We start from the raw sequence: 16,237 nt of genomic DNA on the forward strand, positions 1-16,237 counted from the left end.
AGTTACTCACCCTTTGCAGTAATGATGGTTCGTCGAGATGCGTATCTCGTGGGCACTCCACTGTAGGTGTTGGGCTTGTGCTGATGCCGCAGATCAGAGATCTTTCCTAGCCGTAGTCCGCCGGATCGCGCATGCGTGAAGCACGGCTCATGCCTTTTCGCCCCGTTTGTGTGTGCACGGTCCGGCTCCCGCCAATTCCTTTCGAACCTCTTGGTCTGAAAGACATAACATAGAAATACTCCAAAGAGGGGAGGAGGGTGGGTCATGGAGCACCCACGGGACACGCATCTTGAAGAACCATAGTTACTGCACAGAGTAACTTCTTCTTCGAGCAGTATCCCGTGGGTGCTCTACTGCAGGTGAATTTATAGCAGTAGCTTGTGAAGGAGGAGGGTTTGGCGCTAATGTGCCGTAACCGTGGACAACATTGCTGATGCTACCACTGAGTCTGGTATGAGGAGATTGGAGATGGTGTAATGTCTGGCGAATGTTAAGTTCGACAAGCATATAGCGGCTCTGCAGATATCCTTCAGAGGTACTCCTCTGAGGAAAGTGGTGGAGGTTGCTACTGCTCGAGTTGAATGTGCTCTTGTTGTTAATGGTAGTGGCTTATTTCACAGGCACGTCCAAAGTCCGGCCCGCGGGCCAATTGCGGCCCGTGTTCCGGTTTAATACGGCCCCCGCTTCCTCCCCCTCTCCTGGCTACCCAGCACTCTTTTGAACTGGCGCGCCCAGCGCGCCGCTTCCGGCCGCGCCACCGCCGCCGCCCATTGCCTCCGCGGTCCTAGAGCCTGCCCTGTAGGGCACGTCCGCAGCCCCGCTCCCCCGCTCGGCTGCAGGTTCGCCCTGCCCCCTGGGCCGCCGTGAGGCCGGCGTGCCCTGCGCTCTCCGCCCGCCTCCGACCCCGTGGGCCCTCCGCCTTGGGGCTGAGAGTCCGGGGACGGCCCTCACGCATGTTCACTTCTTCAAATCTGGCCCTCTTTGAAAAAAGTTTGGACACCCCTGGGGTATAGCATCTTCTTATACAGCTGACGATAATCGAGGAGATGCGTTGTGCGGATAGTGGATGACCCCTGGAATGTTCCTCAGTTGATATTAGAAGCATGTTAGATTTTCGGAAGGATCTAGTTCTATCAATATATAAAGCTAGTGCTCGTCTTACGTCCAGAGTGTGTAGGTGTGTCTGTTCCAGCGAGAGATGCGGTTTGGGGTAAAAGGTGGGCAGGATTATTGGCTCATTTATATGAAACTGTGAGTTCACCTTGAGGAGAAAAAGTGGTTGTGGGCATAGTATGATCCCCTGGCGGGTGAACACTATATGGAGGTGAAGCTGATAAGGCGGCTAGTTCGCCAACTCTTCTTGCTGAAGTTTTTGTGAGCAAGAAGATAACCTTCACGGAAAGGGTTTGAAGGTCACACGTTGCTAGAGGTTCAAAGGGTTTATCCATTAACGCATTCAAGACCATCTCCAGATCCCAAGGATCCGGCGGTTGTGTGTGATGTGGAAATAGATTACCCATTTCCTTCATGAATCTCTTCATCATGGAGTGTGAAAATACCGAATATCCATCCACGGAATGGCGAAAGGCAGATATTGCAGCAACATGCACTTTGATGGAAGCACAGGAAAGGCCGGAGTCCTTGAGGTGTAAAAGGTAATCTAAAATTCATTGGATAGGAGCAGAACCTGGATCTAAGTTCATTTGAGAACACTAGGAAGAGAAGCGAGACCATTTGTGGAGGTAGGTAGTACATGTGGATGATTTCCTACTGTGTAACAGGATATGTTTAACAGACTGTGAGCATATTAACTGTGTTTGCTGGAACCAACTAGGTACCATGCCGTGAGTACCACATGGTCGACCTGCGGATGGAACAGAGAGAGGTTGTTCTGCGTAAGCAGGTCATGGCATCTGGGTAGAGGATAAGGACGAGCCGACAGATGATGTAGGTAAGGAAACCACATTTGTCATGGCAAGGAGGGGGCTATTAGAATTACTGTGGCTCCATCCCAGAGAATTTTCTCTACAACCCTGGGTATTAGAGGCGTAGGGGGGAACGCATACAAAAGATGGCGACTCCAGGTGTAAAGGAACGCGTCCCCTTTGGAACTGCATCCAATCCTTGCTCTCAAACAGTATTGACGACATTTCAAATTGCGGTGTAGCAAAGAGGTCTACTGTCGGAAACCCCAGTGGTGGAATATTGTGGGGAGTACTTCGGGATGCAATTCCCATTCATGATTGAGCGAAAAATGTCTGTTCAGGGCTGTGCAGTTATGATGACCGGGAAGATACTCCATGGTGAGAGAGATCTTGTGGCGGCTGCACCAGTTCCATCAGTGTATAGCTTCAGTGCACAGCAAATGGGATCTGGCTCCTCCCTGTTTGTTTATGTAGTAAACCGTCGTCATATTGTCGGTGAGGACTTGTATGACTTGGCCTTGGATAATCGGGAGGAAGCGTTGGCAAGCACTGTAGACTGCCCTAAGCTCTAGAAGGTTGATGTGCATCAACGATTCTTTGGGGGACCGTAGGCCCTGTACCTGTTTGTGTCTGAGGTGGGTGTCCCCATCCGAGGAGTGATGCGTCAGTCGTAAGCTGCATTACTGGCTGAGGGCGGTGGAAAGGTATGCCTGACATCAGATTGTCATGAACGGTTCACCAGGCTAGCGACATTCTGACGTGGAAAGGTATTACTACTGTCCTGTGGACATTATGAGTGTTCGGAGGGCACGTCATTGGCATCCAATGGTGAAGGCACTGAAAATGTAACCTTGCGTGCTCGACAATGTAAGACGTGGACGCCATATGACCCATGAGTTGAAGGCATTGTAATATGGAGACCTTTGGGCTGGTCAGCAGCACCTAAATCAAATCCTGAATTGTTTGGAATCTGGTTATTGGTAGGAAGGCTCATCTGTGGATGGAGTCGAGTTGGGCGCTGATAAACTGTATTGATTGCTGGGTATTCATAGATGACTTTGGGATGTTGAGAATGAGACCCAGTGCTTCGAAAACTGTGCTCATGGTATTTGTGGCGTGAAGTGCCTCTACTGATGACGGGGCTCTGATTAGGCAGTCATCGAGATAGGGAAAAATTATTATACTGAGGCGGCGAAGGTATGCCGTCACTACAGCTAGGGTCTTGGGAGAAAACCCTTGGGGCCGACGAGACAGCTAAAGGCAGGACCTTGTGTTGAAAATGGTCTGCACTGATTTGAAAATGTAAGAATCATCTGTGGACTGGATGGATGGCCATATGAAAATAAGCGTCCTGAAGATCGAGGGACGTGAACCAGTCTCTGCCTTGGAGTGCTGGAATGATTGTAGCTAGGGTGACCATGCGGAATCGCTGTTTCCGGAGGTAGTGATTGAGACCCTGGAGGTCTAATATTGGCCTCCAACCCCCCGACTTCTTTTCTGTTAGAAAGTATCGGGAATAATAGAAAGTATCAGGACCGTCTCTATCGCCCCAATGGTGAGTAGACGAATAGCCTCTTGCTTGAGCAGGGACTCATGAGATGGGTCCCTGAAGAGGGATGGGATGGAGGGGGGGATGGAGGAGCAGCAATGTGAACGGAATGGTGTAGCCTAGCTGGATGGTCTGGAGGACCCATTTGTCGGTTGGAATATGGGCCCAGCATTGAAGGAAAAGTCTCAAACAGTGATGGAAGACTGTATTTGAAGCACAGATGGGATTGCTGATGGGAATTGTTCTCAGTCCCTCAACGGAAGCGTCAAACCTGCTGCCTGGTGTTCTGGTGGGTGGACGCTTTCGGTGGGGGTCACCTCCTCTGCTGGCATTGTCTGCCTCGTTGTTGCTCATGAGGTCTATATGCTGGTGGCTGATGAGAGAAGGGTCTCTGTCTCTGGTATGGAGTGTATCTTTTCCGGCGACAAGGCAGTGTGTACATTCCCAGTGTCTTAAGGGTCATCCTGGAGTATTTCCCCGAATGGAACAGTTGAACAGTCTTTTCTGAAAATAGATTTTGCCTGTCGAAGGGGAGGTCCTTGACCTTCGACAAAAAGTCTTTATGGGCAGATGACTGCTGTAACCAGGATGCCCTGCACATGACAACTGAGGTAGCTGTTGTACGCGCCGCAGTGTCGGCAGTGTCTAGGGCTATATGTAGAGCCGTCCTGGAGGCTGTGTATCCCTCCTGGACTATTGCCCTTAGGATGTCCCGTTTGGCTTCGGGAAGGTGTTCTAGAAGCAGCACGAATTGGCATAATTATCAAAATTATGGTTAGCCAGTAATGCGGAATAATTAGCCATCAGCAGTGTCAGTGTTGCCGAAGAATATACTGTTCAGCCGAACAAGTCCAGATGCTTGCTATCCTTAGCAGCAGCGGTGGTTTTGTGAAGAGGCGCTCTTTCCTTCTGCTGTACTGCATCCACAACCAATGAGTTAGGTTGCAGATGAGTAAAAAGAAACCCCATCCCTTTTGAGGGGACAAAGTACTTTTTGTCCGCTTTTTTGTTGGTGGGCAGAACGGATGCTGGTAGCTGCCAGATGTCGTCTGCTATTTTGAGGATACTGTCATCCAGTTATAGTGCAATTCTGTCCTGGTGCGACTCTTTAATGTTGCATAAGAGATGGTGATGTTTTTGTTGTACTTCTCCAAGTTGCACCCGCTGACTTTCTGCGACTCTTTTGAAAAGCTGCTGAAATTGGTGCAAATCGTCGGAAGGGGAGGTGTCACCCTGGAAGACTGCCTCGTCTGGGGATGAAGAGGACTGGTCCTTAGGGGATTGACCTTCCATACGCTGTGTAGGAGATTGTTGTACATCCCCAAGATGAGGTGGGACCCCAGACGGGGTCGGTGGTCTTGAAGATGGGAGAGGCAATGAGCGCTCCTCAATGACTGAGGAACGGCAAGGTTCTGGGTGCCGGCAATCATCTCAGTGCCAGCGAGAGCCTCGGTGCCGGGAGACGAGTCAGTGCTGGCGAGTGCCTTTGTATTAGAGAACGACTCAGCTCCAGGAAACGTCTCAGTGCTGGCGAGCGGCTCGTTTCTGGGGGGCGTCTGAGGGTAGGCGATGTTCTCGAGGCTGTTGGTGCTGAACGGGAAACTAACGGAACGGCCGAGATAGCGGATCCCAATACCAATGGGCTCAGAGCCGACTTGCTTTGGCTTTGCTTTGGCTTCTCAGGACCGCATGCAGTGGACGTGCCTGAGATGCTTGGCTTGTCCCTGATGCTCACCCGGGAGGGAAGATGGGACCAAGGAGGAGATGGTCTCTTCTTCGTCTTCTTGGGTCTGTCTACAAGCCCCAAGGGTTGAGGTAGCTGGGGGTAAGTACTTTGCGGCTGTAATGCTCTGTCAAAAAGGAGCATTTTTAAGTGCATGTCTCTGTCTCTCCTTGCTTGGGCCGTGAGCTTCGAGCAATGGGGACATTTCTGTGGGATGTGGCCTTCCCCAAGGCATCTAATACAGAGAGAACAGCCCTCGGAGGTGGGTACTGCCTCGCAGCAAGTACTGCATTTTTTTAAGCTGGGTAATTCTGTCATTTTGATTAACTATTTACAGAACTACACTAAGAAGAAGATTTTTTTAAAATAACTACAACAATCTACTGACTAAATAACCACTAACTAACAACTAAACTACTGAATTAACAAGTATACTCTCTCTCGATTCTGATAGGGTGTCAGAGAGAGAGTGCTATTTCCGTCTGCAGTCAAGGACAGTCAAGAGGAACTGGTGGGTGCCGGACCGCGCACACACAAATGGTGCGGAAAGGCATAAGCCGCGCTTCACGCATGCATGGTCAGGTGGACTATGGCTGGGAAGGATCTCCAATCTGTGGTGCTGGGACAAACCTGACACCTACAGTGGAGCAACCACTGGAAAACAGCTTGAAGAAGCAGCCCTGGAATCATCGCCTGCTAAGGAAGGTGGTGGCATGAGGGTATCCTCCAGAGGAGAGGAGGAGAACTGGACTGGCGGGTGTGAGGAATCACTTGAGTCATCATCACTAAAGGGATGATCAGAATCAGTTTGATCCCTGGACACATCTAGGGCGGTCACTGAAGTGTGTCTTGAGTGAGCCTGACCAGCATGCTGGTATTGTTGCTGCTGCTGGTGCATTCTAGGAGGTGCCCAGGGGTTCTAGTAGGGCCAAGCGGGAGGCACTGGGGCATCATTGGTTGTGGCTGAGGTGTCCTAGGCGATGAGTGCCTGAGTGAAACAGCATTTGAAAGAGAGACAGCTTCTTCCTCACTATATGAAGGCGGTGCAGGAGCTGTAGCTTTTGCTGGAGAGACCCTGGAAAGTGTCAGAGAGGGGTCAGTACCAAAAAGCAGAGTAGTGAGTACTAAGGTAACCTTTAAGCTGGTCCATAGGATGTCAAAGAATAGGTTTGAGGCATAGGTGGCAGATGGTACTGCAGCTGTGAGCCTTTCACATTGCCAGGCCTCGGGGTAGGCTCACACACTGACAGAGCCAAGTGTGGGGATTTAGTAGATCTGCTATTTTTATCAGTGGCAGAGTGTGAGGTCTGCACAGGCGATGCTGTGGCTGTTTTGAGTTTTTGTGCTGCAAGGGTTTAGGTTTGCTAGCCTGTTTCGCCATTGAAGACAGGTCCTGGGACCTTCGGAGCACAGTGGGTGATCGCAGCCCCGGCAAGCTCTTGTCCGGAGCCCCCAGAGGGGACAGAACTGGCTTGGAATTGTGGGATCGCCCTTTCTTGGGTGAAGGGTTAGTATCTGCATTCATCTTCTTAGATTGTTTAGAGGTTGCAGAGCTCACAGCTGAGGCAAGTGCCCCCGCTTTGTCTGATATCGCTGCTGGGAGAGTATAAACGGGGATGCAGGAAAAAGTCAGAGATTAAGTCTGGTCAGATTGCTATTGAAGTGAAATAGCTGTCCTGCTGTATTCACTATGGCAGTCAGGGCTCTATAAACCCCTCGCCTGAAGTACTGTGTGTTTCTCCCTCAGGCAGCGGAGATAAGCCAATGCCCACCCAGGCGGGAAATATACATGCGGCAAATAGGTGGTGTTTTCTGCACTGGCCGCTGCTGTGTGTGCCTGAGGTGGGTGGGTGAGGGTCTGAGGAGGACTCTGGGGAGAATATTCTCAGGCGGTTAAAGATTAAAAGAGTAAAATGAATAAAACTGTAAAAATAGTAAAAACCAGTAAAATCAGTAATAGCACGGAGGGGAGAGCCCGTGTGGGGCGATCCCTGGAAGCGGAAAGCAGCAGGCAATGAACCTCTGCTTATTCGTGGTTTGACGTGAAGAAAAAAACATTTTTTTTCATGCAGAGTGAAGGAGAAAGGTTTTAAAAGGCTAAGTCTGACTAAAAGGTAAAGTAAAAAGGCTATATAGCTAATTGAGGAGCTCAATGCAGAGTGCACAGCGGGTTCCAACCGGCACTGGAGGTGGCAGAGAAGGAACTGAGGGGATTGGGGTTTGCGCATGCTCATTGGCTGCCTGGTATGTTAATATTGCTACGCATATGTGAACAGGCTATACACAAACACTGTTATAGAAATCTTCTGTCCCGGGCATGCTGAGGTGCCCAAACACCTAAGGTAAAGCCCCACAGGGACAGCCTCGAAGAAGTATCTATTCATTATACTAGGTCTGAAGTGAGTCGATAAATAAGTAAAAGACATGAGAGGTTTACACTGAATTTCCTTTCTGTTGTTCTCATGGAAGACTTTCAAAAATGCCTAAGGGATTTAGGAGTAGGTGCATCTCTGCAAATCAGTAGGATTTGTGCTATTAAATCCCTTAGGCACCTTTGAAAGGTATCACCTTAATCATAATCCATTCAAATATTTTTAAGTTTATGTGTTGATTTTTTCCAAGGAAAGACACTAAAGAATTATACCATTTTCTCTTCTGTGCCATTGACCACATACCTCCATGGATTCTTCTTCATGACAACTCACCATGCTGCTGATGAAGACTATACATGGCTCCCTCAGAGCTTTTCAATGTTATTCTGTATCAGACTAGCATCTGTTACAATGGTAATGAACTTACTTCACTGCAGTTACTCCACGACAACAAAAAAATCATTAGAAATTTCCTTCTTATGATTTAAAAACAAACAACTTTTCAAATATGACACATAAAGGAACTAGACATTTACAAAAGGGCGTGTAAATTTACAGTACAAATCTAGTTCTCAGAAATCCTGATTGTTACTACTTATTGTTTAAACATTACAGTTATCATTTATTTTAACATATTACACAACAATTTTTAATTAAAAGCCAAATAAAAATTCTTTCCAGGAAAAAAAAAATCCTGCTTTGCTATTTCAGAATGAAATTAATGTATGACAACTTCCAGTAATTACCTGTTTCTGTAGTGGTCAATGTTGAAGCTTTCTATTTTACATTTAACTTTGGTGTATACATCTTGCATATCTACTGAGGCGCTGAGATCTTCTAATTCACTGACAACACAAATCTCTGTAATAATCAGTGATAATTAAAATTAATATCTATGAATTTACGATCTCTAATTTTGTGCTATTAATAAAACACTGACCATAAACCAGAAATGTGCCTGTGATACAACAATTTTTGTTTGGATCTCTATTTCTCATCCTTCAAAGTTCAAGACATTTTATACAGGGAATTTTTGTTCAATCATGACATAGACAGGAACCAGTCACAAAATTCAGATCCAGCTTCAGAATCCAATTGTTTCTTAAAAATGCTGAAACTGTTTTTCTTTAGGCTCAACTCTGCTGCAAAGCATATAAAAGAAGACTAAAATGTAAAAATAACTGAGAATGGAAAAATACCAGTTCATCCAATACTACAGTGATGAATGTTGTACAGAAACATGGATAGATTAGATAATTATAGGCAGACCAGAGTTTAGCTGTCACAGATGTTTTGCCATCTGAATAGCCAGTTCCACTGACAAGAAGATGGAAAACATTTTTGTCAAGTCCTCCACATTTTGCTTAAATAATAAGTAAACTCTCAAATCCTAAGAGTTCTCTTGGTACAACATGTCTTTCCTAGTTGTGATAATACTGGTCCCCTTAACATGTTACTTATATCAAGTTAATATTTGCCATATTAGGTGTACACTTGATATAACAGCAAAAATAGTATGTGATCATGCAATTAAAGATTATCCTAAGATACGTGCAAAGGGGGTGAATTAAAGGCTGCACAGGTAGCTTCAATTCTGGGATTTCCTAATGGTTGAGTGCTTGACTTTGTAACCAACTTCAATGTTCTTTAAACATTGTTTTTTTGTGGAATTATTTATATAGTGCAAAAGACATACTTGTCACTTTACAACCAACATCTGCAAGATAGCTGTCATGAGCTAAGATCCATTAGAAGAGAGACTAATGTGATTAATAAATATAACAACTCCTCCTCACTTACTGCTAAATAGACTCCTCAGATTATGTAATAAAATGAGCAAAATTAGACCAAGACACTGACTCTTAATTTAAAACATAAAAACAATGTTAATGTTTAAAAGTGAGACTTGAATACACCACACTGCCCTCCCCAGACAAATGCCCTAGCCCACTCCAGAACCCACCCTACCTCACTACATTCAGAGGGTCCCTTATCCTGTTTTCTAAATGTGTGAGCCAGTTCTATACCTGGAGCAGTCTGTGTTGGCTGTCTGGTTGCTCCCAGGGTGGGCAGGCAGGACTTGACAGCACCAGCCTGAGCTCCCCAGGCGAATGCCCTATCCTATAGTAGAGTGCTATGGACAAAAAGTATAGGGAATTTTTCTCCAGAATTTAGTCCTGTCCTGATAGAATGCAATAGCACGCAGAACCTCAGACACTGAGCATGTGTAGAGATGCCTGTACAGCGTTGTCACGTGGTTTGGGAAAATAGGTGGATAAATGAATGAACTCATTGATGTTGAAGGTGGACACTACCTAGGTGAGAAACTTGGGATGGGGTCATAAAGTGACTTTGCCCTTGGTGAATATAGTGTAGGGGGGGCAGCCATGAGGGTTGCTATTTCCTTAATACGTCTGCCCAACATGATTGCCATGAGGAATGCCACTTTCATGGACACATGGATGAAAGAACACATGGGTAATGGCTCAAATGTGTGTCTTGTGAGGCTCCTGAGAACTTGGTTAAGGTCCCGGGGGGAGTAAGAGCTCTTACCATGGAGTATGTGTTCTGAATGCCTGTGAGGAAATGTTCAGTGATGGGGTGAAAGAAAAGCGAGTCATGGAATGCTATAATGGTGGCCAGGTGGATCTTTAATGAGCTCAGGGACAAGTCGGATTCCTTCAAGTCCAAGGGATAGTCAAGTACAATGGAGAGGGGTACTGAGGAGGGTGGGTGGTTTCTGTTGTCTCAGTTGACAGCAGACTGAGAATTACTTCCCTTTGTGCAGGTAAGTGTACCTGGCAGTAGGACAATGGCTATTTATTAATATCTGTTCACTCTGTCTAAGCAGATGTTTTCAGCATCATGGAGCCATGGAGTTTTGAGGTGAAGCATTGTTGGATCCGGGTGCAGTGTGCAACCATGATGCTGAGACAGGAAATCAGGGCAATGTGGCAGTGCTTTGGGGATTGCAGAAAGCTAAGCACTTGAGGTAGGGGAACCAAGTCTGTCTGATCCATGATGGTACTATAAGTAAGATATATGCTTAGTCTTAATGTACCTTTGGATGACTTGCAGAATGAGAGGTATTGGGAGGAAAAGTGTATAGGAGAGGTGCTTTTCATTGAAGAAGGAAGGTGTCGTTGCTTCTAGGCTTGCTCTATAGCAGAAGTGGTGACATTTGTGATTTAAACATGTCATAAAAAGATTCTTATGAGGATGTCCCCAACAGCAAAAGATCTTGTGAAGAATCATAGTGTCTATTTCCCAATCATGCTGATTGGAAAAAAAAGATGGCTGAGTGTGTCTGCCATGGTATTGAAGGAACCAAGTAGGTACATCGCCATACATGTAACCTAATAGCATAAGCACCAATTCCATAATTTGACTGCCTCTGCAAAGAGGGAGTTTACTCATGCTCTACCTTGTCGATTGATATAATGCATACTGGCATTGATGTAATGCATAGTGGTGTTGTCTGTGAAGACCTAAATCATTCTGTTCCATATACATGGGAGGAAGTGCACCACTCTGAGTTTTAATATGTGAATGTGTAGCATGGCTTCTTAAGAAGTCCATTTCCCTTGAATCATATCGCTTTCTAGATGGGCTCCCCAACCAAGCAATGAGGCATCCAGGGTTCTGATGGAAGTTGGTACAGCCTGATAGCATGAAATGTGTTGGAGGATATTTTGAAGTTGTATCCACCAATGTAGAGAAGAAAGATCGTGCTCTGGTACTGATATATTTTTGTTCCATACGTTGTGGGAGGAAACATGATGTGGTGAGCCAGGCCTGAAGAGAGCACACACATAGCCTGGCAAACTTCAGTGCTGAGTCAAACTTTGCCAATAAGAACAATGAGTGTGCCAAATCTGTGTAGGGACAACATTGTCTTGACCTATGTAGACTCTAGTTCGCCCCTATAAACTTATGGGTCTGAGTTGATTCCAAAATTGACTTGTGGAAGTTGATGAGTGTCAAGGCTGTTCCCCACTCTGGCACGACAAAAGCAGTAGTGGGGGCCTGCAAGAACACTTCAAAACCTTCTCTCTACAGATTTTGGTACAAAAACTTCCCCCCAAAATCCTAATACCCGGATTTTGGGGAAAGTCCACTGCCACCATCAAGTGCTTTTGAACCCACAAACACGGGTGGACACTTGAAACCAACCCATGGGGAACCCCAAGTTCTTTTTCCCCAAAGAGCTTGAAAAAGAAAAGAGAAAACAAACTGCAGCCTGTGGTAGCTGACTCCTAGTCAGAGACAGACAGACAAACCTACCAGGACATAAAAATGAACCAATACTGGTTACTAAGAAAAAGAAAACAAAACTACCGTTGCAAGCATAGTTGAGGTGGCTGGATGGTAAGAGCCCCTAATTGATATACTCAGAGAAAATTCCCTGGGTTAGAAAGCTTCATTACAAAAGAGAGGGGGAAAAAAACACTTTTAAAGCAAGAAAAGACATTTTTAACAGCACAGACTTCAATTCCAGATTCCCAAACCAGAAAACAATAAAACCTGATGGGCTAACTAAACTTTGACCTACTTACAGATTGTGAGAAAACTTTTTGTTGGAGAGAGACGGCCTCCCATCTCCCTGTTACCTGGAAGAAACTGCTCTGACTCTGGTAAAGGAGGGAAATTATAAAAATTCCTTTTTCCCAATTTGAAATCCCTGCCTGCATTACTATTGGCTGAGCAGTTACATGGCTAGGGAGACATAAATAGCCCCTTAGCCACCAGGCTTCTGGTCAGTTCTCCTGGTTATGACAATGAGGAACCCTTGTCTCTCTGTAAGTAGCACCCTTGATTAGGCAGTTGTCCAAATAGGGGAATATAATTACTCTCTGCAATGGAGCTGTAATGAGATTACCACCAATGTCTTGGAGAAGACTCTCAGAGTCGTAGATAAACTGAATGAGAGCACCCAGTAGTCAGCTCTGTACTATTAAACACAGAAAACATCTGTGTATTGGATGTATTGCTATTTGAAAATATGCATCCAGGAGGTCACGGGTGGAGAACCTGTCTAGTGGTGGTATAATCATGGCAAGCATTACCATTTTGAACCTTCAATTATGTATAAATTTGTTTAGTCTCCTGAGATTGAGTATTGGTCTCCATGCTCCTGTATTTTTCTGTGTAAGGAAGTATTTGGAATAAAAACCTCTTCCTCAGTAAGAAGCTGGAACTAGCTCCACCGAACCCATCTGTAATAGATGTTGTAGAAGTGTAAGAGATTGTTGTGGGAGGGACCCCATAAGAGGGACAGGAGGAACAGATATACAAGAGATGGAGTAGCCCCACCGGACACTCTTGAAGACCCATTGATCTGAAATTATACTGGCCTAGGGATGGAAAAAGGGCCATAAATGATATGCAAACTGAAGGTTAGGTGATGCACCTTCTGGTGCTTGGGAGAGGTTGCTCAGACCCCCAACCAAAGTTTCAAAATTGAATGTAGATGGTTGAGATGTATCAGCCTGTTGCTGTGGTCTATGTCACTGAGGCCATTCTTTTTGCCTGGAGTCAAAGGGTCTCTGCTGTTGCCTATATGTGTCTCTGGGTCTAGGATGAGTATACCTCCTTTGTTAATTTGGTGGGGTGTACATTCCAAGAGTTCTCAGTCTGTTATGGGAGTCTTTCATGGTGTGCAAGACTTTGTCTTGGTAGCAAATAGGTGAAATTTGTTGAAAGGGAGGTACTTCACATGGGAATGCTAGAGGCTGGTAGCCAGGAAGCCCGTCTTATGATCATGGTGGTAGCTGCACTACAAGCTGCTGTGCCTAACACATCTAAAGTGTCTTGGAGGGCTGCACATGAGATTGTCTTACCCTCCTGTATTATTGCCTGGAGTTGTAGGCTCTTTTGCTCTGGAAGATGTTTAAGGATATCCTGAAGCTTAGAGTAATTTGTGTAGTGAGACAGAAAAATCAGCTACACAAAGCTGTAAAGTGGTGGAAGAATAGACTTTTCATCTAAAGAAATTGAGGCATTTATGATCTTTATAACTGTGGATATTTGGCTCAGTGGTGAACAGCATCATAATGAGAGAGTTTGGTTGTGGATGGGAAAATAAAAAGTCCCATGTCTTTGGCCAGTACAAAGTACTTCCTGTCAGCTATTTTATTTGTGGGGGTTACTGATGCTTATATTTGCCAGATTGTATCAGCTGGCCCTAGGATGGCTTCATCCATGGATAAAGCAAACTTTGTGATGGTAGAGGGCTGCAGAATCCCCAGGAGACTGTTCTGCTTTTCCTGCACTTCCTAATAATCAATTTACTGGGCCATAACGACCCTTTTAAAGAGATCATGAAACTGTGTCAGGTCATCAATAGATGTAGGGGTAGTTGGAATAACCACCTCATCTGGTGAGAAGGAAGAGTTGTGGAGAGGAGACCTTTGCTCCTTCTCAGTGTGTTAAAGCTCTTCCTCCTCAGGAAGTTCTTTGTCCTCCATTATCGACCATGTGTCTTGGGTCTGGAGTGGGGGGATCTAATAGGTCTTCTGGCCAGTGTTTATGGTGCTTCCTTTAGGAGGACCATGGGTCCGATAGTGGCCATGGACCAGGATATGGAGGTGGCAGGTATGGTCAAAGCTGTTTGTACCAATGGGGAGGCAAAACATTATGAGCCTGCTTCACCAGGCCCAACTGCCAGGGAGGTCTCCTCTGTGTAGGTAAAGAGTGTTGAGAGGAGTACCTATTGTGATGTGGTGCTGTGTTTGGGTCATTGTATGAAACTGATGGTGCCAGGGATGAAAGCTAGTGGACAGAATGGCCGGTGTCAAAGAGCGGTGATTGTGGCACCAAATGAACCTGTATGTCACTGTGCTGGAGGACGTGTAGCAATGCCAAGGACTGCATCAGCATGGTTTTCTGTGGTTCTGGTTTGGCCAATGTCAGCATTTGAAGTGCCAGTGCCCAAATCTGGGTAGGAGTTGGTCAGCTTCAGTGTAGAGCCCCCAGCTGAAGTATTCTGTGCTGTTATGGAGATTTTATGTTTCAGCTTTGAGCATGTGCGCTTCTGCGCCATCAGAATGTATGCCGAGATGGTGCCAGAAGTGCCTAGCTTGTCAGCGGTGCTGAGTTTGGTGAAGTTCAGCACCGGAAGCAGGGATCTGATAGGAAAAGCTCTGGTTTTGTCAGGGCTTTTTTCTGCCGATGAAGTGGAATGTTTCTTTGAAGTGGCATAAATCTTATCCTTAGGACCTGCCTTGTCAGAGCTAGATCTGAAGTCAGGAGTGATTTTTCCAGCAAAACTATTTTTAGATGGAGTTCTCTATCACACCTAGCTCTGACGGTTAGGTTGGAACAGTGAGGTTACTTGAGTGAAATATGGCCCTCTCAAAGGCATTTGACACAGGATAAATGCCTGTAAGAAATGGGCATGGGATCTTTACAAGTGTCACATCTTTTAAAACCTGGTGAATTAGGCATGACGGCTAGTCAAAGGGTGGGCAGAAAAGAAAGAGAAGAGGAAGGGAAGGCCCAACTGGCAGGAAAGGCCCCAAAATAAAGGGTTTTTTTTAAATAATAATTGTATTTTTAAGTGTTTTTGAAGGAAGAAAGAAAGAAGAAGGTTGATTGAGAAACCTGGGTTGGCAAAAAAATTCAAGGTTCTAACTAATTTATCATTGTTTTTAGCTGACGAAAGAGCAACTGTGGAGAGTTCTATCTGCTGTCGAAGATGGTAGAAAAGGAACTGAGGGAACAGTGTTGTGTGTGTAGTCAACAGATGCCAACAGCACCATCAGGTGTGGTATGAGCATGAGCGGCAAGGTACTGCTGTAAAAAGTCTCCAATTGTGGGCACGAGGATGCACCAGCACTTGAAGTGGAGTACCCAATAGGGACAGCACAGCACTCAAAGAAGAAAAGTTATTTTAAAATCATATTAGTGCAAAAGTGATATCTCCCTAACAAAAAAGAAACAAGTGAATTGTATATCACCATTAAACCATAGTTCTATTTTCAACATAAATAATTTTAATAATATTAAATTCCTTAGTTTTAAAATATTCTAAAGATTATGTTAAATTTATGTCATTTAAAAATCAACAACATTTTAAAAAGTTGATAGAAAAAAGCAAAATTGTTTACAGCAATTTATAGTTGGGAACATACCATCACAAGAAAAACTTACTGAAACATGCATACTGCTGATGCACAAACTTTAATCCTGTATCATTGAAAATCACTAACTTTTAATTCAGATTTCCTGTAGTACTAATCCTTACCAAGGATGAGTCATTTGCAAATTAAATTTTAACAGCATCTGATTTTAAAAACGTCTGCATGGGGGAAAAAAAAGCATATCATTGCACGTGAGAAAAATATACTGTTATTCATACTCAGGAGCGGCCCTAGACGAGTTGCCGGCAACTGGCGCCCTAGGCGAAACACGCGATCGGCGCCCCCACCTTCAAAGCCCTCAACGGCCATTTATCTTGGTGTCCTAAGCGACCGCCTAGGTCACCTGTATTGACAGGCCGCCACTGTTCATACTTCTATAACTCAAATGAAGTGAACAAATTGTCTTAAAAAAAACAAAAAACACTGCACTGTGTGTGCTCGGTCTAAGCTTCAACCTTTGCAAAGCTCAAATCACTGCCAATTCAGAGGCAAAGGGCTATATTGAAGTCTGATCCCATGCACGATGG

The 16,237-nt window shown here is 45.3% G+C and overlaps 1 protein-coding gene across 9 annotated transcripts in view; it reads right to left on the reverse strand.

Annotated features, from left to right (window-relative positions):
• The window catches only part of VPS13B (vacuolar protein sorting 13 homolog B), a 999,042-nt gene that overhangs the window by 383,641 nt on the left and 599,164 nt on the right, over positions 1–16,237 (reverse strand). For 8 of the 9 annotated variants that reach the window (XR_012901295.1, XM_075920306.1, XM_075920307.1 and 5 more), the window contains one exon: positions 8,316–8,430. Coding sequence is in view for 8 of the 9 variants with exons in the window: in XM_075920306.1 (XP_075776421.1) it covers positions 8,316–8,430 (115 nt within the window). In the remaining variant the exon portion in view is untranslated. Of the gene's footprint in view, positions 1–7,950; positions 7,973–8,315; positions 8,431–16,237 lie in introns of those variants that run through there. The other variant, XM_075920309.1, reaches the window with a different exon arrangement.

The sequence above is a fragment of the Pelodiscus sinensis genome, chromosome 2, assembly GCF_049634645.1.
Source record: "Pelodiscus sinensis isolate JC-2024 chromosome 2, ASM4963464v1, whole genome shotgun sequence".
Taxonomy (NCBI): domain Eukaryota; kingdom Metazoa; phylum Chordata; order Testudines; family Trionychidae; genus Pelodiscus; species Pelodiscus sinensis.